This window comes from Callorhinus ursinus, unplaced genomic scaffold, assembly GCF_003265705.2.
Source record: "Callorhinus ursinus isolate GAN/ISIS: 27379988/994484 unplaced genomic scaffold, GSC_fseal_2.0 scaffold6, whole genome shotgun sequence".
Classification (NCBI taxonomy): Eukaryota; Metazoa; Chordata; class Mammalia; order Carnivora; family Otariidae; genus Callorhinus; species Callorhinus ursinus.
The window spans coordinates 42,973,875-43,001,383 of NW_027397068.1; the positions used below are offsets into that span (position 1 = coordinate 42,973,875).

At 40.3% G+C, this 27,509-nt stretch overlaps 1 protein-coding gene and 2 long non-coding RNA genes across 6 annotated transcripts in view; 1 reads left to right on the forward strand and 2 right to left on the reverse strand.

Moving 5' to 3' along the window:
• LOC141372985 (uncharacterized) overlaps positions 1–6,299 on the reverse strand; it is a 147,319-nt gene extending 141,020 nt beyond the window's left edge. For both annotated transcript variants that reach the window (XR_012378556.1, XR_012378557.1), the window contains exon 1: positions 5,901–6,299. This is a non-coding gene — a long non-coding RNA (uncharacterized lncRNA). The remainder of the gene's footprint in view (positions 1–5,900) is intronic.
• A 227-nt stretch (positions 6,300–6,526) lies between these two features.
• Positions 6,527–16,259, forward strand: HEY2 (hes related family bHLH transcription factor with YRPW motif 2). 3 transcript variants are annotated; one of them, XM_025865196.2, is made up of 5 exons: positions 6,527–6,852; positions 8,815–8,893; positions 9,026–9,109; positions 11,363–11,444; positions 15,433–16,259. In XM_025865196.2, the coding sequence occupies exons 1-5, from the start codon at positions 6,770–6,772 to the stop codon at positions 16,116–16,118; spliced, it is 1,014 nt and encodes a 337-aa protein (XP_025720981.1). In that variant the 5' UTR covers positions 6,527–6,769; the 3' UTR covers positions 16,119–16,259. The 3 variants fall into 3 exon arrangements, with proteins under 3 accessions (XP_025720981.1, XP_025720992.1, XP_025720998.1); XM_025865207.2 differs by lacking the exon at positions 6,527–6,852 and adding an exon at positions 6,879–7,313; XM_025865213.2 differs by lacking the exon at positions 6,527–6,852 and adding an exon at positions 7,337–8,007.
• A 50-nt stretch (positions 16,260–16,309) lies between these two features.
• Positions 16,310–25,912, reverse strand: LOC112817897 (uncharacterized). Its single transcript, XR_003206491.2, has 4 exons — positions 25,591–25,912; positions 22,110–22,199; positions 17,986–18,077; positions 16,310–16,410 (listed from the first exon to the last, which is right to left on the reverse strand). It is a non-coding gene; the product is annotated as an uncharacterized lncRNA (long non-coding RNA).
• Positions 25,913–27,509: the final 1,597 nt, after the last annotated feature.

Here is a 27,509-nt window from a genome sequence, read left to right on the forward strand (position 1 = left end):
GCTCAGTTGTTAAGCGTCTGCCCTCGGCTCAGGTCATGGTCCCAGGGTCCTGGGATTGAGCCCCGCATCGGGCTCTCTGCTCAGCGGGGAGTCTGCTTCTCCCTCTCCCTCTGTGCTCTCTCCCTCTCTCTCTTTCAAATAAATAAAATCTTAAATGAATAAATAAATAATTATGCAATGCAGCATTTTCCTCTCTGACTTGAACTATTGGTCTGTACCAGGTATTACCATAGTCTCTTATATACTAACAATCAAGGCGTGTCAATTTAAAAACTTTTAATTATTTTGTGCTTTGTACGTGTATCTGTATATAGACACTTCTATCTACTTACAGATGGATAAACACTTAAGTGCCCATAAACAACATTTGTATGGGTTTTCTATTTGCTATTCATATCTTGACCTATTTTCAGACTTTATTAATGTTCCTGTTGAGACTATTCTAGCAAAATCCTGATAGCCAGCCTTGACAAGTAAACCCTACAATGCTCTGAGTTTTGATTCATCCATGATTCACTAATGCCCTAGGATTCTCAGATTAAAAGTGCTATGGAAACACCTTTATTACATATTCAAGATGCACCTTTCTTACATATTCAAGGCACAGTACACAGCCCTTTCCATCCCGTAGCTGAGCATGTTTGCTCTCTGCTAAGCACCATGACATTTTGTTTTCAAAGAGGTTGCATTGTCTTGATGAATGTTGCAGTTCCTAAGAGAACTGTTATTTTTTTTAAAGTATTCATTTCCTAGAAATAGAATGAGCTATTACTTAAGACCAAAATCTATCTCTAAAAAATATATCTATCTCCAATGCCCACAATACATTATTACATTAAATTATTTTGAAGGCTATAGGCAGAAAAATTTTAAAACTTCTGTGTTTTGCCTTTCAACCGATAGATCCCCAGAGTTAGTTAAATTTGTATCTGCTAGAAAAAATACAGTCCTGTCCTGGGGGGGAAGAAAAAACCAAAAAACTTGCTATTTTTCTATGTTTCTCACAAAGTATGTACTTCAATATGTTTACAAAGCATGAAGGTCCAGAAATAGCCTGTTATTTTTTTCCACAGAAAATCTAAAATTAGCAACTTATTTCCAATCTAGAATTCCCCTCCCCATAAAGTCATCTATCAATTTTAAAGTAAGCAGTAAGTGCAGAAAATGTGCACACATCTAATAAAATTTCCAATGAAAGTGTTAAGGAAATATAGGTGTTCATTTGCATTCTAGTGGGAAATAATTTTACTCTTAAATTTTTCTACAGCATTTGATATTTCGGAAACCTATAGTGTTTCTTTCTTTCACTCTCATCAAAAATGCCAACCAACCAGTTCCAGGAATCTTTGATTTAAATTTTTTTTCTAAAACTGGAAGCAGACACTTTCCTATGGAGAATCCAGATTTTTGTAACTCTTTGAGGTTCTGGTCCTATTTATGTCAATTAATTAAACTTGGGAGCTTAGTAAATGGCTTATTCAGCTATTAGGAGATAAACTATTGTCTTCATTTACACATAATATGAATGCTATTGTTCATGTTGTAATTAATACAGATACTTGGAAGAAAATTTTAGACAAAGAAAATAATTGTTTTCAATAAAATAAAAATGTTATAGTCTGTAAATCAAGTGGTTATGCAGTTCTTTTAGAATTCAGCTGCTGGATAAAGGTTTTTTTTTTTTTGAAAAACAGATGTGCTTCCTCTTTTCTGGTTACAAGAATTAGAAAACTCACTATGTTTCTCTTTCTGACTTGGCTGCCAGGAAGCTCAGAGCTAAACTAAGTTCCCATTAACAGTAAATGCTTTCCTAGCTTTTAAATTCATGGTTGTTTATTGCTATTTTATTATGCCAATGTATTTAAATTCTATACATGTGGAAAGAAGCAGGAAGTTCATTAATTTCAAAAGAATTTCAGTTCAAACCACTTATTGTGCACCCCCTGCCTGTCAGGCCCTACTCTAGAGGATGCAGATGAGGTTAGTTAAAAGATTATTTTCATGAGAGAAGTGAATATATCTAACTGTAAAGAGGAAAAAGAGGAAAAAAAATTCCAGTCAAACCAACTTCAAGAAAACAGAAATTGAAAAGAATCTCTTTGAAAGAAAAGCCTGCCAATATCAATTTAACCCTCACAAAGAAGTTGATAGAGTGAGTGTAGTTATCTTTTGAATGTGGCTTACAGGGATATGGAATACTAGTTACTTAATTATACAACCTTCTCCTCAAGGGTCCAACAATAAAACCAGTCTTCATTCTTGGGCATGTGCTAAGAACCAATAACACCATTAATGAAATAAAAGCTTTTAAATAAATTACCCCTTAATAGCAGAGATCAATTTAAACATTCTAACTTCGAAGAAAGGAGGCTTTGGGTCTAAGATTTCCTACCTCAGAGTTTTTGATGTAACAAATAAGTAGCACCTATTGGGGTAAGCCAAGAAATATGATGCACTTTATGTGACCAGCAAGAATAACTGTTAACTAGTAAAGCAGTTCCCTTAAAGTTGACTTCAAGGTTGGTGGGCCTACATCTGCCCTTGCTTTCTGCTTTGTTTTACTTTACTGGCTTGCTAATATGTGTCCTGTCTTATGTGACCCTAGGTTGGCTTGCCTTCTGCCAGCCTGATGTTGAGAAAAGTATTAAAATTTACAAGGATCTTGCCCTTGGCCTCTGCTCTCAAGGGTGCAGCTTTTTCACACACTTTAAAACATTGCCAGCTCACAATAGCCTTCCAGTCAGGGAGGGAAGCCCAACAAAACTGCCCACAGATGCACGTGCTTGTCACCTGCCCCAGCAATTGCAAATAGACTACCACTTTTCAGAGCCACCTGTTTGTCTTCCCTTTGCAAGAGAAAGCTCATAAATAAGTATAATATGTATTTCAGATAGGCCCAAAACTGGACTTCTCAATTTGAACTATGTGCACACAGGCTTCTCAGACTAACATAGTCTTTACATAACAGAGCTGCCTATAATTTCACTGAGAACCAAGTTAAAACATTTTTTTAAATTGGTGTCGTGCCTTGGTGATTTTCTAAGAGAAGCCAAACATTAGAATGGCAGATACTTTTTAAGTAATTGTAAGGAGCATCTCAAAGGATTCAGAGAAGTTACAAATAGCAAAGTGTATGACAATTGATCTTGAAACATTAGAGAGCTCTAATGAAGAAAAAAGCAGACCAAGAATTTTTTTTTTAAATCCTAGTTTCCTTCCCTAAATGGTGCAAGGAGAATGTTAGAATTACAGCAAAGTAAGCACTTCATTAATTTGTGCAAGAAAACCCAAATTTTGTGGGACAATATAAAACTAGGTCAAGATCGCCATACTTAGAAACACAGGTACAAAAATTGTAATTTAAACAGCTGCAAAATTAAATGGGTAGAAGAGTTGGGGAAGGGGATCAAGGCCATTGAGTCTGATGTTTCCAGATCTTGGCATTCAACATCTCACTCCCACGCCTTTAAGTGAGCGAAATCACATAAGCACAAAACATGGGTGAGATGACCAATTTCGGAAAGACGGCAGATTACCCCCTCCTCCATTCCCTTTAGATCCTCGTCCTGAACGTTCTCTCTTAATGGCATTTCGTTTCTAGGGAAGTCTCTCATATCTTTCGGTCTCATTATCTCATTGTACAAATCTTTGAAAAGGAAAGAGCCGTAGTTTGCTCCGCGCGCGGACATCTTTTCTTCTGCCCGGGCTCTTAGTAAGCCTTCAACCAACTTTCACTGAAAAGGATGTCGCTGAGGGGTGATGAGGCTTGAAATCCCACCGCTCTCTCATTCTTTTCTTTCTCTCCACATAGGCCACCCCTCCATCCCCCTCTATTCCCCCGACAACCCACAATCCACAACTGTTTCTCCGTAAACCGGGGCGATCCTCCCTGTTTCTTCCTCTGACCCGAGAGTTACTTTCAGTGGAAGATAGACCAGACAAGACGCCTAACCAGGGGATAGTCAAATGGAATGCTTGAGGGGAATAAAAGACCTAATTGAAAAATCCCATGCTGCCTAATTGCGATTAAGTATTTTGCAGATAAGTGAGCATATTACTCTTTTGGTAGTGGTTTTTGTTTTGGCACCGCGGTCTTTTGCCCTATGCATTCTTGTTTATTTAAAGGACTTATATAGCGCTTACCATGTGCCGGCACTGTTCCAAACACTTTTTAAAATATGACCCTCTTTGCTTAAAAAAAAATTTTTTTAAGCGACATTAAATCCGCGTGTGCTTTTCGAACGTCCCTGCTGTATTTTTCTTTATAACAAGTTACAGCAGTTAAGTCTTCAAAGACAAATATGGAAAAATTATAACCAGTTGCTAGTTTTTTGCAAGAAAACCATTTCCCTCTCTGCAATTTTTCACAATTATAGTAATCAAATGTACTAATATAGTGAGAATGAACTCTTAATTTTTTTCAGTTACGATCTCAGATTTTGCCTCTGGCGTTTGGAAGCGCGGGTTCATTTGCTCGCGTGGCAAACGTTAATTGCACTTGTAGGCATTCACTTTCAGAAAAACGTGCATCCCTCACTTAAAGTTGTGAAGGTTGAATTTGCGCCAGGCCTGGTGCAGCGCATTCACCTGTGGCCCGAGCCGACTGGCCATTGGCACATCCTCCTTGGAGGTGGGGCGGGCTACCCGCCCGTCGGGCTCAGCACTGCAGAGCTACGGGGATCCCGAGCGGGTGGCGCGGGGGGAGGTCGGAGCGCGTGGGAAGCCGACCGGCTCAGCTCTGCTCAGCGCGCTCAGATGAACAGAGGCCCTCGCGGGCTGGGTACCCACCCTGAGGCAGGCAGCAGAGTTGGGGGGTCATTGCCCCCCCCGCGTCCCCGGCGTCCTAAGCTGACCTGGTCCAGCCCACCAGGGCTTGCCGGGCCCCCGCCGACTGTGTGCTTTGCCCGAGGTTAAGTTTCAGAAGTCAGGATGAAACGTTTTGGGTTTCTGTTCACACGGTTATTGCAGGCACCGCGGCGGGGACCGCACAAAAGAGACGAGAGCTTGTGGGGAAGGGGGTTTTGTGTTTTAATGAGAGCTTAACACGCTGGCTGCAAGTCCTTCCCGCTCTCCCCCGCCCAACCCCCGCCCGGGCCCAGTCTTTTCCCGACGCATCCTTTCCTCTCCGCCTCCCCGCCCCGCGAGGGTCTTGTGTGGGGACAGAATGGAGTGTCAATGGGATGCCCTAAGCAGATCCCTAGAAAATCAGGAATCCGTCCGTGGCGGGAGGGTTATGATGAATGACAGACGCCCCTTTCTCAAAGCCTTTTCTCCTCCACTAAAGAAAGCACGGAGCTGTCCCGAGCAACGAGTCTCCGGCTCGACCGCGACCAACCCGCCGCCCGCCTCGCGGTACCGCGGCTCCGGACCGTGCGAGCTCACACCGCCTCTCGCGCTCGGTCTGCTCAGCTCCAACCTTCGCTGAGGCACCTTGGTGTAGCCTGTTCAAGTGCCGCAACACACGCGAAGAGCCGCTAGAAAACATGTTTTGAAAGCACTTCTGTAGTTTTTACAACCCACCTTGTCCAACGCTCTAAAAACTGGACACGAATTCGTACTTTAGAGAACAAATTTCCAAGCGCGAATTTTTTCACGTTCGGAATTCTCATTAACTCTACCGCTACGACTGTACACACCAAAGGGAGTAGAGAATTGCCATCATCGGGATAATCCAAGCCCGAAAAACTCGAACTTGAAAAACTACTAAAATTGTGTCCTGAAATACCTGCATTGGTCTAGTCTTTCCTGTCACCAGAGCGGACACAACTCCGGCTCACGGTCTACTCAGCGGAGTCTACTATCCACAGCCCCCGTGGCCAAATGGAAATAACTGATTTAGAGCAAATCGAACGTCACATGGTAGCCGGGCTCAGACCCTCAGACAGTCAGCGGTTAAGTACCTGGTCGGGGAAACTCACGTCCTTATCTGTCCACAGCCCAGAGGCCACGAAAGCAGCCTCGGGAGTTGCCAGGGAGAAAAGCAACTTTGATTTAAGGTTTTCAAAAACCCCAGAGGGCAAATGTGACCCTCAGGGTCAGCCAGTCAGCAGTTTTGGTCCAGACAAGGGACAGCCGAGTGGGGCGGTTCGGTTAAGCCACGGCGCCTCCCAACGTCACTACACGCTCGCTCACACTCAGCCACGCGCTTGGGGTTATTCTTTAAACACAAGACAGAAACTTCACCACCAGACTGTGGGGGGGGTGCGAGGGAGAGCCGAAACCCGAGGTCGGGAGCCCGCCCCTCTACGGTCCTCCCCCGCCGCGCCCGCGCCCACGCCCACGTCCGCGTGCTGCCCTAGCTGGAGCTATCAACCTCGCGCTCACGCTCGCCGCTGCCTCTCCCGCCCGCGCGCAGCTCCGGGACCCTAGGTGCGCGGCAGAGTTCCCACGCCTCGGCAGGAGGCTCGCCGCGAGCATTGGCGAGCGCGGCCCCGCCCTTCCGCCTCAGCCAATCGCAGGCCACGCCGAGCCGGAGGAGGCGGAACCCGGCGGGGCGGCGGGGGCCTGCGCGCGGGAGGCGGGCGAGGTGGCCCCGCCCGCGCGGAGGGGCGTGGCCGGCGCCGGTTCTTGCGGCCGAGCCCGGCCGCGGCGTGGGAAAGAGCCGCGAGGAGCCGACCGCGCCGCCGCGGGAGCCGCGCCTTCCCGGACCCAGAGAGGGAGGGAGGAAGGGAGGAAGGGAGGAGGCTGGCAGGGCCCCTGGGCGCTGCGCTCCGCTCCGCTCCGCGTTGGTGGCTCGGGCTGGGCTGTGCCCCGCGCCGTCTTCGCCGCGATGAAGCGCCCTTGCGAGGAGACGACCTCCGAGAGCGACATGGACGAGACCATCGACGTGGGGAGCGAGAACAATTACTCGGGGTGAGCGCGGGCTCGACGGGAACTGCCGGGAGCCCTAGGCGTCGGAGAGCTTTGTGCGCGAGCGGCTCTTTGGAAGTCCCGAGGCTCCTCTCCGCGACGTCCTAACGGAGCGGGGAGTTTTGCCCCGGGAAACTGAGCGGTGGGCGCTCACGGAGCGTGCGTTGGGGTGGGGCGGGGGATGTAGGTTTTCACACCAGGGGTGGGGCGGAGAGGAAGGGGGACGCGACTGAACCACAGCGCAGGAGTTGGCGAGGGAGGGTCCCCGGCTGTCAGCGTTGGGCGCGCGGACAGGCAGGCGCTGGCGACGGGCGACGCCCCCGCCACTGAAACTGCGGGAGCACTTCCAGGATAGGCCAGGCGAAGAGAGAAACAGATTGATATACAATTTTTTATTTTTCAAGAGACTAAAAAGATGATCTGCCTTTTGGAGAAATTAAAGCAATTTGCAATTTTAAGGCTAAGTAGGTTGAGCTTTCCAGGTTGACTATGTGTGAATGGCCTGACGGGAGAGTGAGTGACAGACGTTAAGGATCGTTTCGGGCGTAGATCATCTCTCTTGACTGCTTGTTCTTAAGTCTGGAAAAGATCGGGGTCGTGATCACAGAAGCCAGACCTCTACTTTCCAGTGACAGAGGAGGATTACCGAGGCATTTTAATGCCAAGGCGGGTCAAATGATAATTGCTTCTAATTGGCATCCCCACAAGCTCCTTAATTATTTATCTGCAGCTGTCACTCAAAGAGCAAAATTCTTCCTACCTTTGGAAAACTGGTTTTCTTTCCACATCGTTATTCTAATAAGTACAAACCAAAGCGTGAAATCGGCAACAGCAGAGATATTTACATGAAACGTTGCTTGCGAAGGATCTTTTTAATTATTAAAGTGTGCGTCTTCTTAAAAAATGAGATCTGAAAAACAGAAGAAGTCATGTGAAAGGCGAAACCAGTTGGGATGGGGTGGGACTGAGGGGGACACTTAATTCAGAAATAAGATCCAGAAGTGAGAAGGTGAGGTAATAAGAACCTGGTGTGTGCAACAGTCCTAAAATGAAAGAGAACAAATAACAGGAATCTGGAGAATTCGAGAACATAAAGAAGCATAGTATCCATGAATTATGAAGAGAAACATGTACAAACTAGAAAGGATGGCAAAAGCTGTAAGTGACAAAATAATGATTTGATTGAACTTTCAATACAAAATATTTTTTCATTAGTAAACTCAAGATGGATTGCAGCTTCTAGAGGTTTAAGCTTAGGCTGAAGACTAGGAGATACCTACAGTTTCATTTTCAAAGTAAAACATTTACCTAGTAGTTGATCTCATTTTAATTTCCCTATCAGTGGCATATTTAATTTGGGGCATTCTTTTGGAAGATTAGTATACAAAACATTACATGTGTCTTTTTTTTCTCCCTGCTGTGAGATATGACTGATTGAAGTTTTGAAATAGTAAGATAACTTCTGTTTATTTTGAAGATTGCATCTAGGGACAACAGTTTGACATGTGATGACTGTCTATCTGTTTGATAGTGGTGCTAAACATGGCCTTTATTTTAAAATAGCTTTGCTTTGTTTAGTGTGTCTGACCGGAGGTTGGAGGAGGGATGCTCTTAGAAATTAGTTGATTTTTAAGAAATTTTTATGAGTGGAACTAGGAAGTACTAATAACTGACTTCTCACTCTGACCGCTCGTAAGTTTTTCACTGCAAGACTTAAAAGTTTAGGGATGTTTTTGCAAATGGATTTGGTGTCTGGATGACTTGTTTAAAAAGGGGGGGGAGGGCATGATTCTTACCTGAAAATAGATATAAGGACTGAAAACAAAGTATGTTAAATGTAAGAATTAAGAATAAACACGCAACTGAACTGTGCAATCACTCAATATTTAATGGATGCCATGAAGTACCCAGAAGAAACCATTGTTATGTTAATGCAGCACCTGACATACTGTTCCTATTTCATAGGCAAAGTACTAGCTCTGTGATTAGATCAAATTCCCCAACAACAACATCTCAGATTATGGCAAGAAAGAAAAGGAGAGGGGTATGTGATTTTTTTTTTATTTTTATTTCATGTAATCCAGCCTAATGTGTAACAGTTGTATTCTTCCATTAAGAGTAAATTTAGCATTTGTGTATTCATAAACTTGTTGCTGTTTTGCTTCCTTTGGAATAGATAATAGAGAAAAGGCGTCGAGATCGGATAAATAACAGTTTATCTGAGTTGAGACGACTGGTGCCAACTGCTTTTGAAAAACAAGTAAGCTACCCTTACCCCTGACCACCCCACCAAAAGGCTCAAAAAAATCTGATTCTCTCATCTGGGAATGTGGGTTCTTGTTAAAGCTCATTAAAATAATGGTGTATGTGCCCTGATCTGGCACAGAGCAGCTATTTCAATAAAATGCTTTGTTGTGGCAAAACTATTAAAAACATAATCCATCATGAAGTTGAAAAACATTTCCATTCTTCAGCTTATTTTTCCCTTAAGGGTAACAGTGTTCATGCTTTCTCTGTTCTTTCTATGAAGACCAGTAGTGGTTTTGTTTAAAACTGAGCTGTATGTCGTACTCTTTTAAAAAATATATCATGTGAAATTTCATTTTTGTGTCAAATGGTTAAAAAAAGTGCTTTTTATTTTAAAAATAACCAAAGTCCAGGAAGTAACATCTCTAGCTCTATTTCCTATGGTAATACCAATAAAATTTTTTTACCAAATCACTTGGTTTCATTTTTAATCTCTGGATTAATAGAACAGTGTTCCATTTGGGGCATCTTTTTGGAAGTTTGGTAAAAATAGAACTAGCCATAAATTTCCTTTCCCAGAATTCAAGGTATTCCTTTACCAAAAAAAAAAAAAAAGATTTTGCAAACTTAGAAAAGGAAGAAGTCAAATGTTTAAATCTTCCTTTGTTGTTTTGGAAAAGTTTTGTATCTCTTGCCACAGTGGCTAACAGCACAGATTTCTAAGCACATATTTCAAAGAATATGGCATCGTATGCTATTGAAAATACTTTCAATTTAATTCAAATAGGGTATAAGGCAGCAGTTGTTTGTTTATTTTGTTGTTTACTTCATGAACCACAACCATACAGCAAGCCCTACAAAGCCCTTGGAAATTATCCAGAAACTGCAATTTTGTTATTTGTCACTTTCACTAAAACTACTGTACATCTTCATGGAGATACTGCAAATTGACAGAAGTAGAAGATGTAATATGCTCTTGATTGTACATTTTTGAGAGAAAAAAGATACCTATATGCTGAAACTGCCTTTGGTAAGCTAAATGTAATATGGAAATTGTAGTTTTGATTAGTAACATTTTCAGTGACAATAGGCTGAAAATGAAAATACCAGTAATTGGCGTTTTCACTTTGAGTACTGAAATGTCTGCAGTTATGAAGAACAGTTTGATTTTTTTTTCCCCTTTAGTTTGTTAGGGTTTTTTTCTTAAATGTCGACTTAAAACAAACCTTAAAAGCAAACCTCAGTTGTTTGGCAGTTAGTTACCATAAACACAGGCTTTCCCATTTGCCAAGCTTGGCTACCAATCTTAGTGAGCTGGCCCTGTCACAGTATGATTAGAAGAGTGTTCTTTCTAGCAGTTTAAATAACTCTGGCACTCTCACCATGTACAGGGTGCTGATAATTTTCACAAAACAAGTAGAGCATAGGAACCTGAAAAAAACTTCAGTTTCCTTTTCAAAAAGACATATTGATTTAATTATTTAGCTTTTCCAGGAAATTAGCAGCCACCCACAGTCCTCTGAGGCAGTTCAAGGTGGCACATCTGTATTTCAGTTGGTTTCCAGAGGTTGCCTTATTTTAAAAAGTAGGACATATAAATATATTTCCAAGATATTTTATTAAGAACTATTTTAAAGTGTTCAAATATCTTTAAGCATTTCTGATGCTTTAGATAGGTAGTAAGTTATGCTTTCTTGTTTATGATCTTGGAACTCACAGTGACACCTGCTGGTAATTTTTGGAAAAAAAAAACCCTTAAAAGTCTTCCCTTTTTTATTTTTTGTTTCTGCTTACCAGGGTGTGCCTTAAAGACTTATTAGAACTTTTTATTTTTGAAAAATCTAATTTGCTAAGATCCTGTCTCTTTATCCTTCAGAGTGGGATTCAACTGATCTAGAACTGCGGCATTATATAAGACTATTAGATGTTCCCTAATGAAATAGAGGGTAGAGATTGGATGCAAGGTTTGAGATTTTTGCAATTATAATTGTTTTAGTGGAGTGATCTTAGGAGTATAGTTATTCTTATGATTAAAAAATTATTTGTTATACCTTTTAGTCTTTAAAAGATAAATTGGCCAATATCTGTCATTAGGTGAGACACAGTAATTATTGTTTACATGTAAAGTTTGCAAAGAACTCAGATGTTTCTGTGAAAAAAAATAAACTTGGAATTTTCTAATGAAAAGGAATACTGAAAATCCAGTGTAAAATGTTCCAAATCAGTTTCCATAGAACTTCTAAGACTTTATTATTTGTTTATACAGGGATCTGCAAAGTTAGAGAAAGCCGAAATACTGCAAATGACAGTAGATCATCTGAAGATGCTTCAGGCAACTGGGGGTAAAGGTAAGTAGGTGACTTCATTTTTACCCCCTTGCCACCTCTCTCTTTGCATTTTTCCCCCTAAGATTATAGGAAAGTCATAGTTGAACAGTTCTTTAACAAGCTGAGATAGGAGGTCCCAGATTAAAGCTGTGGAAATCAATGCTAATGGCAGGATTGAACTCGTGGGAAAGAACTTCTGGAACAAAAGAAGCACTTGACCCTGGGCTTGTGTTTGCTTTCATAATACTGTGGGAGTAAAGCTTCATTCACAGCAGCCTGGTCAGAGATTTGTTTGGGACCTCAGGAGCACATGCTGGAGTCTGTACAGAAAGACAAAACACACACACAAACATCTAAACATAAACAGGAGGTTAAAGGCAATCTTTTTCTCTTCTTCTTTCTCTTCCCCCGATACCCCCCATTAAATCAAGACTAGGACTCAACCTAATGCAGCCATTCCAAAGGAATTGACTTTAGAATTATCTTCACTGTTTTCAGATTTTGGTTGATCTTGGGTTTAGACCAGACAGAACATTTGAAGTATAGGTAGTGAATCTCTGTACTGAAAACTATTAAAGGAGCAGAGTCATTCCTGCAGAGAGCAAGCAGGAAGAGGAACCTTGGGCCCAGGGCCCTGGAGACATGTCTTCTGTACTAGATAATGATTTAGGAAAGAATCATCCAGAGGTCAGAGATGGACCCCCTCCTGTCATGTTAAAAATAGACTTGTGATCCTGAAAGCTGTAATATTCATTCAGATTTCATGATCCCTCTTCTCACACATTACTCAGACTTGATTTTGCCCTTTTGTATCTTTTTCACTCTTCAAGCAGGCCTTTGCTATTCACCTTCACCAAGAGTCTTTTGTTATTTAATGTATTTGACAACTGGGTAGGGAGAGACTACCACCACGAGGGCTAAGTGCTGCCCTCCACCCTGGCAGCTTCTCTGCTCAGCATTAGCCTTTCATTACATAGTATCACAGTTTGCCCTAGATCAGAGCAGGGGCAAGGCATTGGAGGGAAATAGCCATTTACCAATTGCTGTGGAAGTACTTCAGTATTTAACTCCAGTGTGGCCATACTGCCAACGACCTGTGGATCATCATCCCTGGCCTTCACTGTCTCTTACCTGTATCAGGTGTGCAGGGAGGGGCGGTGATCACGTAAAGAGAAGCCTCCATGGTTTGACTAAACCTCAGTTGCACCTTCTCTAGAAACCATCCTGAATGGGTATGGAATTGTCATTTCTTATCATGAAAATGTAACCCTCAGCATAGTATGCAAAAACTCTTACATAATAGAGAAGAGAACTGGATGAAATCGTAGAAACCAGTGATCCAGCCTAGCTTGGCCATTGTCTTGCCTTTAACCCAAGACAGAAGTGCTCCACTGCACTGTGAGGCCTACACTAGCATTCTGAGCTCTAAAGCCCCTGCAGCCCCATGATTTTGATTCTGCACCTGCCACCTCAGGATAGTAGACTGATTGAGTTGGTGATGGTGCAGGAACAGCAGTCTAACTGCTCTGCCTTCCTTGGTGTTGTTCACCACAAGGCTAAGAATTCTTACCAGGGTTTCAAATATTTGGCATAAGCTATACTTCTAAAGAGGAATACTGTTCTTATGTCTTATTATAAAAACTAAGTTCCATTCTTGGTTGCTATTCTTGGCTACCTGAACAGTCCTAAAATTCATCCCAGAATAGTTTATGAACAGACATTTCCAAGCAAGTTCCATACAAGTTGCCTGACGGCCAAGTGACCAGAGAGGTCATCACACAGGAGGAAGTATGGGCCTTGAAGAGGGAGGAGGGGTTGGCAGTGGGGGCTCACATCATCCAAGACTCACAGCTTCTATGGGGCCTCACAATGTAGTGGTGAAGGACACAGACTGCAGTTGGGTTGCCTGGTTTTGAATCCTAGCTCGGCCATATGTTAGCTCTGTGACCTTGGGTAAACTACTAACCCCGTCCGAGCCCCAGTTTCCTCATCTGTAAAATGAGGACAGTGATAGTGTCTACCTCACAAGGTTGTTGTGAGTTTATTCACTTAAAGCCATACAGCAGTGATGGCACAGAGGAAGTGATATGGACCCATGTGCCTTCATTATTGGCCCAAGATTATTCCTAGGGGACAGCTGCTCATCGTCATTTTCCTCTGCATTCAGCAATAGAATAGGAATTACACAATTTATATTCCTTAATACGCAACAGAGAACTCAGCCGTATGTAACAACACACAGCTGGCAAATCACAAATTTCAATCACTTTGTGCCCACTCATGAAAATTCTTGGAAGCCCCTGGGATTCCAGTTCTGTTGGTCCATTCTTTATAGTCTGTCTTGGTACTGCAGTGTCTTCTAAAGAGAATTTAGTAGAGTAACCTAAATTTCTAGATCCCTCTGTGTTTCTGGACTCTGTCTTCTGTTGGATTACATCCATCCTTCTCTCGTGAAAATTAGAAGCCTGAAAAGCCCGACAAAGAACCCTGAGGGTTCTCATGTGAACTCTTTCTATGGAGGCGTCTTCTTCAGGAAGAGCTTTCTCTCTTAATCCCAGGGATTTTGTTGCTATCTAAGCTGAAGTCCTGGGATTATAACTATTTTTGTTGCTGATTTTCCACATTTCATGATATTCTCTTATATCAGCTTTGTGCTGTTATTGTTACTGTTTTAATGGTGTATATTTTTGCCCCAAGTATCTTTTTGAGACTTCCATATTTCTGTTGCTATAATAGCTTTGGGAGTTTGAATATTGTGACTTCTATTTTCCAAAGTGCTTTGATTACACAATAAGATAATTTAATTTTTAGTAGGTGATAAATGAAAGATAATACTTGGATCTGCAGAAACATGAAAAAGATAATACATTAAATGCCTTAGGGAAAAATAACTTTGTAATATTTTTCATTTCGTATACCCATTTCCCAAAACTGAATAAACTTTTAATTTGAAAATTGCTAAAAAAAAAAAAAAAGTTGCAAATGAGAAAGAATCTGAAAAGGATACATTTGTACACACTAGAGGTCATTCAGAGTGGTGACATTTCCCCAAATGTCTGATTATTATTCTACCCTAAATTGGCACTGATAATAATGATACATTACTATTTTTTATCTAATGGACTATATTTGGATAAAAAGGGATTCTCATAAATGTGACTCAGCTCCAGCCATTTTTATGGTTGTAACCTTAGGTGTGGGAGGGGCGTGCTGCATGCATACACTGAAAAATTAACACACAGTTTTTTTCTTGGGTGGATGCCAGGAAAATATAAGCTAACCAGTAAAGGAAATATATCTTTGAATTTCAGGAAAGCGAGGAGTTACAGTAATCTCGTATCAGTAAAGCAGCCTTATTTGCCTGATAGAAAAATAAGATCTCCAAATTAGTAACCCCCAAATTAAAAAAAAAAAATTTTTGTTTTCATCAAATTTTTTCATACAAAGTAATTTGCTAAAAAAAAAACACTGAGTCAAGAAGCATTTATGAATTTATTAAGAGATTCTAGCACATTTTTAAAGAAAGTCCTCAAGCTGCTAAGATGCATTTCATATCTCTGTTACAAATGCCAAGAGTGCGGATGTTTCAGAATAACCCTTTAATCTCCACCACATGTGACAGAGACAGACTGAAACTCTGTAGGACCGTGAAAAAGTTTAGGGAATTTCACTATCCCACAGTACAAAAGGAGAGACCCCCCCCGCCTTGTTTTTTTAATGGAAGTATTTGAAACACGGATGTTCTTAATTTTTTTCCCCACTGTGATATTTAGTTGCAAGAACTATAGTATATAGCATTGCTAGTGTTGTCACACATGTGAATTGCAAAGTATACTTTCTTCTGTAGCAACTACAACCAGAAATAACTGGCAACATTTTCAGAAAGGGTCATTCTCCTTGACTATTCGTAAGCACAGAGGGAAGCACAGTCGGTGGTTACTCATAGTCACTGTACCGCTTTCTCTTGCTGCCCCCTCCCGGTCCCCCCTTTGCTCTGACCCCCTCTCAGGCTACTTTGACGCACACGCTCTGGCCATGGACTTCATGAGCATTGGCTTCCGGGAGTGCCTAACGGAAGTGGCCCGGTACCTGAGCTCCGTGGAGGGCCTGGACTCCTCCGACCCCCTGCGGGTGCGACTGGTCTCTCATCTCAGCACATGTGCCTCGCAGCGGGAGGCGGCGGCCATGACGTCCTCTCTGGCCCACCACCACCACCCCCTGCACCCGCACCACTGGGCGGCAGCCTTCCACCACCTCCCCGCGGCCCTGCTCCAGCCCAACGGACTCCACACGTCCGAGTCCACGCCTTGTCGCCTCTCCACCGCTTCGGAAGTGCCTCCTGCCCACGGCTCCGCCCTCCTCACGGCCACGTTCGCCCACGCCGACTCCGCCCTTCGGATGCCGGCCACGGGCAGCGCAGCCCCCTGCGTGCCGCCTCTCTCCACCTCTCTCTTGTCCCTCTCCGCCACTGTCCACGCGGCCGCGGCCGCAGCCACTGCAGCGGCGCACAGCTTCCCTCTGTCCTTCGCAGGGGCCTTCCCCATGCTCCCCCCTAACGCAGCTGCAGCCGTGGCAGCCGCCACAGCCATCAGCCCGCCCTTAACCGTGTCGGCCACGTCCAGCCCGCAGCAGACAAGCGGTGGAACAAACAGTAAACCTTACCGACCCTGGGGGACAGAAGTGGGAGCTTTTTAAGTTTTCACTGAATTTTTTGCAGTGGTAACCGAATGTCCTTCGTTTCTGAGTCAGCTTAAAACCTCTGCACCCTGAAAGTAGCCATACAGATGTCTACAGATCCACAAAGGAATAAAGCTATTTGAGACACAAACCTCACAAGTGGAAATGTGGTATTATCTTTTTTCTCTTGTTTTGTTTAGGGCAGCTTGGTAACTGACAGCAGCAGCTTTGGAAAACTTCACACTTGTATTCATTTAGAAGTTTCCTGGAAGATATATGGACTGTATCATCCAGCAGTGCATCAGTATGTCTGTATTGGGGAAGGGGGAAAAAAAAAGTCCTGACTGGATTCTCTTTAAACTAGATGGAAAAAAATATTCGTGTTTCATAAGTGCCTGAGCTAGTAAAGTTTTCTTCTGAATATATAACATTGCACAAGTAAAGAAGAGCGTAGAGGTTAGGTTAAGAAAGGAAAGGGACAGAAGTCTTACATTAGGCTGCAGACATTTTAATACAGTACCAGAGAAGAGTACTCTGTTGAAACCAACAGGTTTTTATTGGCCAAAAGGATTGCTGAAAATAATTTTCAAGTTGAAAGACCTAGTTTTATCTTAGTTTGCTTTCTTTGTACAGACTTGCCTGCCAAGTGGTGACATTTAGCAATGCATTGGTATAAGCAATTATTCCATCAGTGCTCAGATTAACAACCATTTCTGCCCTGCCTGCAAGCCCCCAGGCACTTTTTTCATGGCTCAAAATACGGTGCTTCTTTATGTAAACCATTTATATAGAGAGTGCACCTAAAAGCAGTTGCCTACCATGTGCCCAACAGAAGCTATTTGATTCGTGCCAACTTGAAAATTCTCCAGTTTGTAAAAGTTTAGGTTAATTTATTGTTTCATTTGGACTATTTTTACATACTTCCTCTCTTCATTTTGTCCTGATAATGTGTAATATCTATTCTTGTCACCCTTTGGGAAAAGTTGCATTTCTGGAGGTCTGCAACAGGGATAGAGCATTGGGAAGAGAAAAGCCACGATTTTTAAAAACTCTTTGTCAAGCTTATGATTGCATTTGATCCCAAATCAAGATGAATGTATGCAATGGGATGTACATAAATTATTTTTGTTCATGCCTAGACTAGTGCTACATAATGGTATTTTTCTTTTGTTTTTTTATTTTGTTTAATGACAAAGTAATCTCTTAATACATTAAAATTGAGCACATGAGATTTTATGTTTGAAAGATGAAGACACAGCATGTATTATTATGCACTTCATTTCTCTGCTGTGTGGAGAAAGTAATAAACATGAGAATGTTAAACATTATGCAAAATTATACTTTTTAAATATTTGTTTAAAATTATTGTACCCAGTCTTTTTTGCATTACTTTGTAACCTTTTTCTATGCAAAAGTCTACATATCACTAATTAAATGAAGTCCTTTTTGACTATTTTTATGTGGATGAGTTGCTTTGCAGAATGGAAAGTTGACATGAATTTCAAGCAAGGCCTTTTCTTTCATTAACAGTTTAAGCCGTGGCTTTTCTTTTTCTCTTTCAGAGTCATTTAATATAATTAATATAATTCACAGCTTGCCGGAAAATAACATGTATCTGAGCTTGTAAATCAGTTAAGCATAGGCGGGTATGACATTATTGGAGACAGGAAGTGATCAGTTTCCTATGCCTTTTATTCTTAACCATGGTTCTTGGAAAAGTGCAAATATAAGAACTCCAAATAATGGTAAACTGAACCTAGGATAATAAGCTAGAATGTGTCATATATTTTGTAACTCAAAAACATTTGTAGAGGGTTTTTAAAACATCACATGCATACATGATAAGCATATACATGCTTCCTGATGATAAATCCTCTGTACCTACCTCAATGAAACTTTCTTTTGATGCTGTAGAAATTATGCACATATCTCTCCCTCTTCAGTGAAGCCTAGAAGAGATTATTTCAGTTCCTGAAGCTATTGGGCCAAACATAAGAAAAGAATAAAAAAAGAATGTTTTTTATTCATATCAGTTATCCTCACAGTTAAAGGAAAGCGTGCGAGGTTTCTTACATTATTTTAGTTTTGAAAAGTTACATAGTTTTTCTAATTTTTGTCTATAAGTGGTTAAAAAAATGAGCAAAAACAGATCACTTTGTTCCTCCTGTCTGTAAGTTCTGTGGTTATTGTATCTTCAATTAGCTCTGATGGAATTAGGTAGTAAATAAGAAAATGAATTTAGTAGTATTTGAAGTTTGCTTTTTAATCATGATTTGTGGACAATAGGCATAGAAATAATTCTTATTTTAAGATCTAATAGCTGATTCTGTGCCTCTTGTAATGTCAGCATTCAAAGAATTTCTTTTCCTTTTTTGGAATGTAAACCATTTTAGAGATCAGGAATTTTTATTTTTAATTTTGATTAAATATTTTAAGATAAATCCTCTTTCTTCCTCCTTTCCTCCCTTTCTTGTCCTTTTGTTTTTTCCTTATATTTTTTCCTTCTCAGTTACATATGGGTTGTTATTTTTCCAATTAAATGATTAAAATATTTGCAAAACAAATTGCTACATAGTTGCTAAAGATTGTCATAGTTCCTAAAGTTAATTGTTGTCTGTAATTTTGGTCATGTGAATTTAATTGTTTCTTGATAAATGTTTCATATCCTCAGCTGTTAACGTCACAGTACACTGTTAAAAAACCAAATGCAACTAAGTAAATTTAAAGATCAAATTGGCTTTATTCAACAATTCATGAATTGGGCAGCATCCCATGTAGCAAATAGAAAGGAGTTGGAAAAAGCCATACAAAATGGAAGGCTTTTATAGGCAGAAGGGGGCTGAAGAAGGAAGTTTGTAACAAAGAGTGGATTGTTTCAGGCAAGGTCACCTTCCTTTGGGGGGGGGGGTCTGTGACACAGATGACCTCACTGGTACTGATGGGTTAATTCCAAATTGACTGGTTAAAGGTCACTGCAATTTGGTTAGATAGTAAGTCTTGGTTTGCTGATGTGGGGCTTGCACAAGTGACTCCATTTTGGGCCTGTTATTTTTTTTTTTTTTTTAAGATTTTATTTTATTTATTTGAGAGAGAGAGAGAGTGAGAGAGAGAGAGAGCCCAAGAGGGGGTAGGGTCAGAGAGAGAAGCAGACTCCCTGCTGAGCAGGGAGCCCGATGTGGGACTCGATCCCGGGACTCCAGGATCATGACCTGAGCCGAAGGCAGTCGCTTAACCAACTGAGCCACCCAGGCGCCCCCTGTTATTTCTTTTTAACAACTGTTTCCCATCTCAGATCCAATGTTTTGTGAAAGTAGTGTCCCACCTTTAGGTGTGATTAATTTTCATGTTTGTTCCCAAAATAGAAAAAAATTAGTTTTTATGGTCCAAGGGGAGAAGAACTTTTAAAGTTTAATTTATGGGTGGCTTTTATTTATGCCAAAGTTAGTCCCAAAATTAATTCAAGGGATTTTTGGTAGGATAAAAGGAAAAAGGAACATTTTTAGAAATTTCATTTTCCCCAAATGTTAAAAGCTATATGCATGCCTAATGTTAAAAAACAAAGGAAACAATTTAGCTGATACAAACAAACTGTAATACTTCATGAAGCAATCTCCTTTTGGAGAACTGCAAAATAGGGTGGAAGGCAGGGAGATTTTATAGGATAAAGAATAACAAGGAAGAGAAAAATGGAAAATATCTGATTGGCAGGGTTACACAATCAACCTTGTTTATGGTGAGAAGGCCCAGAGTTGGCCTGGCATTGGGGGATTGGCTAACTGGATATACTGCATTTCTGGTCAAGTGGAACATGTACAGGGACTCAAAAGTTAGCTAAAGTTCCATTTGCTGATGTAGCACCTGGGCAGGAGTGGCTCCATCTTGGGCCTAGAAATGTATTTCAATGCTAATTAAAACATAGTTCTGTATTTCACATCAGTGAACCAGAAGGTATTTATTGAATAACTACCCAGCACTGTGTGTACATGTTAAGTTTCGAAGGGCATGTAGTAGCACATGCAAACGCGCTTCTAGAGCCTGAGAGTGATAGGTATGGCTGTCACTCGCTATTCACAAGGGCCCTCAAAAGAAGGAGATGCCATGAGAGTGAGGGTTTCTGAGAACTAGTTGGGAGAGGCTTGTTGGTCTTTTTGGGATCTTTTGCTACTGCAAATATGGTAATCCTATCATTTGAACAAATGTGAAGGATTTTAAAGTAAGTTGAAACATAAAAAAGGCCAAATATTAACTAGAGTGATGGCTCTAATGATCCACATGTACATATGTATCATGAATCTTAATGAAGCCTTTTGGATTATCTTCTTTATATAATCAACTTGTTCCTTTTCCAATCATTACATGAATTCAGAGTAAGAGTAATCACCTTAGGTTATCATCACAAAGCGATTTCCTTAAGTGTAAGGCTCCATCAGTTGCAAAATACACTATTGGTTTAAGGTCAGTTTTTAAGGAAAAGAACCACCACAACAGAATATTACCTATTGAACATAAGATATCCCAATTTTCAGAGTGTAAAAATGAAAAAAAAAAAAGGTACATCTTGGATCTGAGGCAATAGTGTAGTATAATAACATACTTCAGTGCAATTTGAAAAATCCATGGCTATGGGGTGTCTGGGTTAAGCATCTGCCTTCAGCCCAGGTCACCATCCCGAGGTCCTGTGATCGAGCCCTGTGTCCGGCTCCCTGCTCAGTGGGGAGCCTGCAGCTCCCCCTGCTTGTGTGCTCTCTCTCTCAAATAAATACATAAAATCTTAAAAAAAAAAAAAGTCCATGACTAGAGATGTATAGAGATTAAAATGTGGCTGACTTAGCTTACTTTAAAAATACCTCATCAAAATAGGGTCCTAGTCAGATTATGAATCTGGACTGATTTATGAATCCAGATTATGAATCTGGATTGTAAGCTTAATGAGCTAAAGATAGATATATTTTTGAAGCTTTTCATGTTTTTATTGCCCAATGGGACTATTCCCAGTTCTGTGTTTTACTGAAGAATGGAGTTTGACTTCCCCTTGTAATTCTTTTAAGATCTAAGCAATAACTGAAGTTGTGAATATTTCAGCAACTAAAACAAAGCACTACAGCAAATATGACATCATAAACTGTGACTATAGCTCAAATTCTTTGGAAGGATAAGTCTTTGAACTCAGATGGGAGAATTTAAAAGAAAAAAAAGCCCCTTAGCTTACATCAACAATCTTGTATGAGGGGCCAGAGGCATATGAGAAATGGTTCCCCAGGTACCACCCCAGGTGGTACTTTCTCCCTCCCTTTCAACTTCAAAGGAACAGACAGGAATGGGTTTGGTCAGGGAATTGGGTCCTCTGCTATAACTGAGAACTGGTACCCACCTAAGTCACAGGTCTAATAAAGAAAACATGTTAATACTAACTGCAAATATTGTTCAGTTGTTCTCTGTGCTTAATTCTATGCTAAGTGTTTGAAATCTGTTGTCTCATTTAAGCCTTGTAACCGTCCTATGGTGTGCATATATTATTATCTTTGCTTCGCATATTAGGAATTGGAGAGTAAGAGGTTAATTGCCCAAGGTCACACCTAGCAGTTTGAGCTATGACTCAACCCAGGCTTGTCTGATTCTTCAACCCATACCTTTGAACCTCTAGGCTATGGCTTTTGACACTGCTTTTTCAGACTCAGGCTAACCAAGAATATTTCAACCTGCATGGAATCACTTTGAATTATTGACAAGAGTAAATCTATCGTATTAGCATAAAAGCCTCTACCATCTTACCCTTTTAATATATGAAAGGATTTTAAAAAAGAATAACCTCACTTTATTCCATCATACAGCATAAAAGGAAATAGTTTTGGCAGTTTTCTAGTTTTAACTTTCAACTTTCAAGCAGGTCATGCCTACCTTAATCAGTGAGCTTGACCCTCAGTAATGGCTACCAAAGAATATCCTATAATCTCATTCAAGGTGGTTGGCAAAAGCACAGCAAAATGGTGAAGTGTTAAGATGAGGTACCTGGGGACTCCTGGCTGGCTCAGTTGGAAGATCATGCAACTTTTGATCTTGGGGTTGTGAGTTTGAGCCCCACATCAGGTGTAGAGATTACTTAAAAAAAAAAAAAAAAAGAGATCTGAGTAAATTGAGTTCGAAAAGAAAATAAAAACCCCCAGTCTCCCACTGGATGTAAAAGAGGTTGTGGATGGGGGGAGTGGAGAGAATGCTGGATCATTCTGATTACTTATACTTTCCAGGTCCATCATATCATAAAACAATACTCGTCATTTGGCCTAGAAAGACTTGCCCAGTAACCCATCCACTATAACAATTCTTATTATCAGGAAGGGATTTTGAACTAGCCTTAAAGCTTTGGCCTACAGTTAAGCATGTTTTCCAAAGCCTTTAACAGTTTATATGTGTATAGTTTTTTTAAAAATCTTATAACCAGAGGCATTTTTATATGCCTCTAAATTCTTAGTCTTCTGAGAACTGAGTATTCTGTTTCCTTGACCTTGGTTGTCATTCTATTAGTCTGTGGGAATGAAGAGATTCATACATATGAAATGGATATGCATGTAATAGAATGCCTTGTAAGGTTTTTTGTTGTTTTGTTTTTAAGGGATAGAATGAGGTTGAGTATCTTTGGCAAGTTAACTCTAAAGTTTCTTGCATTAAGTGTGCATTGTAATAGTTTTGTGTTTTCACTGCAGTGATAACAAAGTCATGTTTTCTCATGTGGAAGAAAAAGTATTTGGAAAGAATGGCTATTATTCATAATGTCTCACTTGTACAGGTGGGCTGATAAATTTTAAATTGCTCATAAACTCCTAAAACAACTGAGTATTTTAACTGAGTTAACCCCTCCTTTTGTGATTATAAGCTATCAACTTGAATATTATTTACCATACTGTAAAACTCTGCTTCCTAGATCTTTCATCACTTCTTTTTAAACCTTTCCCTTAATTATAGAGAACATAAAGACTTTTTTTTTCACCAAAACAATCCAACTAGCAACTAGCACTTTGTGTAGCTGTTTGTGTCGACTTTCTCCTGGGCCAGCAATGGCTCCCCTTCTCTTTTCTAGCCAGTCCAACCCAGAATGCCTGCTTTAAATAGGCTTCCCTTGGGGTCTGGCAAGATGACAGAGATGTGCTCACAGTCAGGAGGGCAAAACACAGAAGGACATAGACCATGTTTTACTCTCGTCATAACACATTTTTCTGTCACAGTCACACGCCACCTCCTAAACAGGAACTAAGCCAGCCACTTTTTTTTTTTTTTTTGTCTCACAAGCAGCCCCTGCTAGATTTATTTTGTTGTTTTGAATCTTTCTATCAGGAAGATAAGCATAGCACAGTAAAAATGATGGGGTGTAGTAACATCATCAAACCCACATATAGTCTGGTGACCATCAGATGAGGGTATGGCCAAGCTCAGTAGGCAAGCGTTGCCTCTGATGACAGACATCATTTACTCCTATAGTAAGGAGGCTTGAGGGGCCAGTGTGCCCCCTTTCGAGGTTCAGTAAGCATGCCTACCGAAAGATATCCATAAGTCCATCACAGCTGAATCATTAAGTAGGCTTAAGGCAAATGTGTTGCACCAAAGAAACAGATGCAAACACCAAGTGCCTCCTGACCATGACCATCATAGGAACGGGTCCAGCAATAAACCGATGAATTATCTGTCCGATGTTGACCAGTTCTCACAACAGAGAACACAATTCCGTTTGATGTGAATCATCAAACCTCAAGCATGCTTAAGAGTGGGAGTTACAGACAAAACAACACGGGAGCAATAACTCAATATAAATGCATTTAGTCACTTCTCCAAACGACAAGGTCTGGCAGGCAGCTTCCTTGCTCTGGGTATCAGGAGTTTGAAACGAAAGGAGAAACAGAGTTCACCATTGTTTGTCATCAGGATATGACATAGCGAGAAAAGTGATGGAAGCTATTTGTCTAACTGTTCCTTTTAAATATATAGCTTAGGAGTTAAAATTCTGCAAGCATGTCCTTGACTGATACAGCAAAAACATACTGACAAGGAGATGGTTTGCTTAATAGTAGTGCAACTTCACAGCCATATCCAGGATAGTGCATCTTTAATTCATTAAATAAGCAGTTTTGTTTGTTTTAAGATGTGGGAGCTTATTAAAATTCTTGGTACTTATTCAACAGATCACTTATAAATAATTTGAAATCCATATTTGTGATTCTAGTAAATTTATCTCTATTTTACTCAATATATATGTCATTTTTTAAAATCTCAGCTCTTCAAGACATATAATAAATAGTATAATGACTGAATGGACAAGTTCTGAAATCAGACAGATCAAGATACATCTTGAGATGCATTAACTGTGTGAGTTTGAACAAATTAATCTGTGTAAGCTTTGTTTTTTAATTAGTAAAATAGGATTAAAAAACAACACCTATCTCACAAGAATTTTCTGAGGATTAAGTGAGATAATGTTCATAAGATCTGGTACATAGTACACCATCAATAAATGGTAGTGTAGCTTATTCAAATTTAGCTTATTGAAAATGTCTTAAGATCCAAAATAAGTCTCATTCAGTCCCATTCACACACCTTTATTCAAACTCATCCCAAGGTACTTCCCCAACACCTGTTCTCTTTACATTACATTATTTGCCTGTACATTTTGCTTTATATAAATAAATTTGCAGATTTCCAAAATTTCAGAGTTAGAAGAACATAACCTAGACCAGTGCTTCATTTTACAGAAGAAGAAAACTGAGGCCCAACCAAATTAGATCACCTTTCCCATAGTCATGTGACCCAGATCTCCTGATTTCTAATACATGGTTCTTTCTAAGACAACAGGATTATAAACATTTTCTTTCATACCTTTTATATTTTAGATGCCAAAGCTTTTTATTTTGTTGTGGATGAGCTGAATAGATCTATTAGTTGGTTAAGAAATCATCCTTTATGTTTCCTATCTTCAAAAGCAATGGTTTTTAGACTGATTCAAAATAAATACAACAGTCATGTCTCTTTAGAAGACAAATCTTGAATCTAATGAATATGGCTGAGATTGAAATTATCCTACTGTCTTTAAATGATGTCCTTCACCATCAAAAAGCAAATCACACATACGTCGGTGAACAGAGTTGTGCCACTCCCTAGCACCTAAGGCAGAATCTTTCCTAGACACTGATAAAGCTGCAGATTTACCAGTGACAGGGCACAGGCTTTAAGCCGCTGTTGCACCTGCTCTCCTCTGTGGCTCCCCCCATGCTCTCAGTATGAAGACAAAGTCCTTCACCTCAGGCTAAGAGCCATGCAAGATCTGTCTCCTGCGCACTTCTTAGACCTCTCCTCACCTTGCTCTACCACCTTGGACTTGCCATCCGGCCATCCGGGCTTGCTTTCAGCCCCTGGTAATTGCCTTGCTCTCTCCTGCTACCAGCACTTGCACACTTTCCTTCTACTTAGAATGTTCTTTTCTCTCCTTTTTACCCAGGTAACTCACCTTCGTTTTGCAGATCTCAACAGATGGATCCCTCTGCAGACATCTCCAACTGATTCAAAACATTAGTGTGGAATCACATACTTCTCCTTACGGAATTTGTCAGCTGCAGTTTAAATTTGTAAGGATATGATTATTACCTGTCTCTACCACTACGTGAAAAGCAAATGATAGTGGCTCTGTTTTTGCTCATATTAAGTCTCCAGGGCTTCTTTGACTTACGTCTGGTACAGAAAGAAACAACAAATATTTGCAGACACTGGTTAAATGAATGACTATACGAGTGCATGACTGAATGAGAAATGAATGAATAAATGTCATAAGCTGGACCTGCGTACTTGTTGCGTTGGATTTATTTGAATTGCTCCCCTCAAACTTCAATCTGATAACACAGAATATATGCAAGTAAAATCAAGCACAATTGATGAAATGAGAAGAAGGTAAAAGAATAAAAATATCCTCTGCTGCTCCCTATGAATACAATAAACTCTAGATTTTAATTATACTCAACATTTCCAAGGCAAGTGGATTAAATGTGTCTGAATGAGACACATGCGTCTATGATGCCACCTTGTGGTTTATTTTCACATTTGTCACTTTCAAAATCCTGGAACTTCCCTACTTTAGAAAAGCACCATTATTAAAAAAACAAAACAAAAAACCAGAAAAGCACCATTATAAACTATGACTACTGAGGAGTGAGATTTTGCTCAACAAAATATTGCTGGCATGCCATCATCCCAAAGAGTTTGCCCAAACATATCATTCATTCCTTTTTGTTTTTTAATTAAATATCGAACTGGTGGAGAAAAATAGTATAATTTGTTATAAATAATCAAATGAGAATTAACAACTGTGTACACCCTGGCTAGTGTTACCAGTATTTCAAAATACCCCTGCGTGTTTCTTGCCAAATCCTTCCTCTCTCTTTTCTATCAACCAGGAATAACCACTCTTTGCTTTTCTTTATAGTTCGTCATCTGTGTATATATTTACCAATGAACAACATTTTTAATTTAGCGTTTTAAAACTTCAAACAAAATGGAATCATTCTGCATTTGATTTGCTTTTAAATCATATTTTTCTGGATTCATAATGTTGATAAGAGGAGCTGTAATCCATTTATTTTCACTGAGCTGCAGTATTTCATTGCATGACTAAACCACAATATATTTAGCCACTCTACTCTTGGTGGACATTTAGGTTGCTTCCAGTTTGGGTCTATTATGACAGCGCTGCAATAAACATTCTATGTATCTCCCGGTGCACCTGTGCAGTGATTTCCCAGGGTTTGAATTGCTGGGCATGGGAAACTGTAACTACTAGATAACACCATATTGTTTTCCAAAGTTACCGTGCCAATTTACACTTCCACCATTAGCGTGTAAGAGTGCCATTGTTCTACATCCTTGTCAACACTTGGTATTGGGTTTTTTTTTCACTTTTGCCACTTTGATGGGTATGAACAGAATCTTTTAAATTTTAATTTGCATTTGCTAATCACAAAAGAAGTTGATACTCTTTTAAAAAAAAATTACTGGTCACATATGTTTCTTCGGAGAAGTGCCAATTCCAGTCTCGCCTCATTCTTTCATTTATCCACTCAAGAATCATTTGAATTGGCCCTATGTGCCAAGTACCGACATAACCTAAAGAATACCAAGAGGAAGGTGATATAGACGTTGCCTTCCTGGAGCTCTTGGCTTACTCCCATGTTAGTGCCCTCAGGCATCATACTAATTATCAAGACCAAAAAACAGCAAGAATTTTTGGCCACCAATGATATGATTGTCCCTTTACAAGGCAGAAGAAGTATATTTTATGAACTCTGACATCTAGGAATTTACAAAAACATAACATACACAAAACTATAGCAAGTTATATAATATAAACTACATTATATTATGTGATATATGTTATAG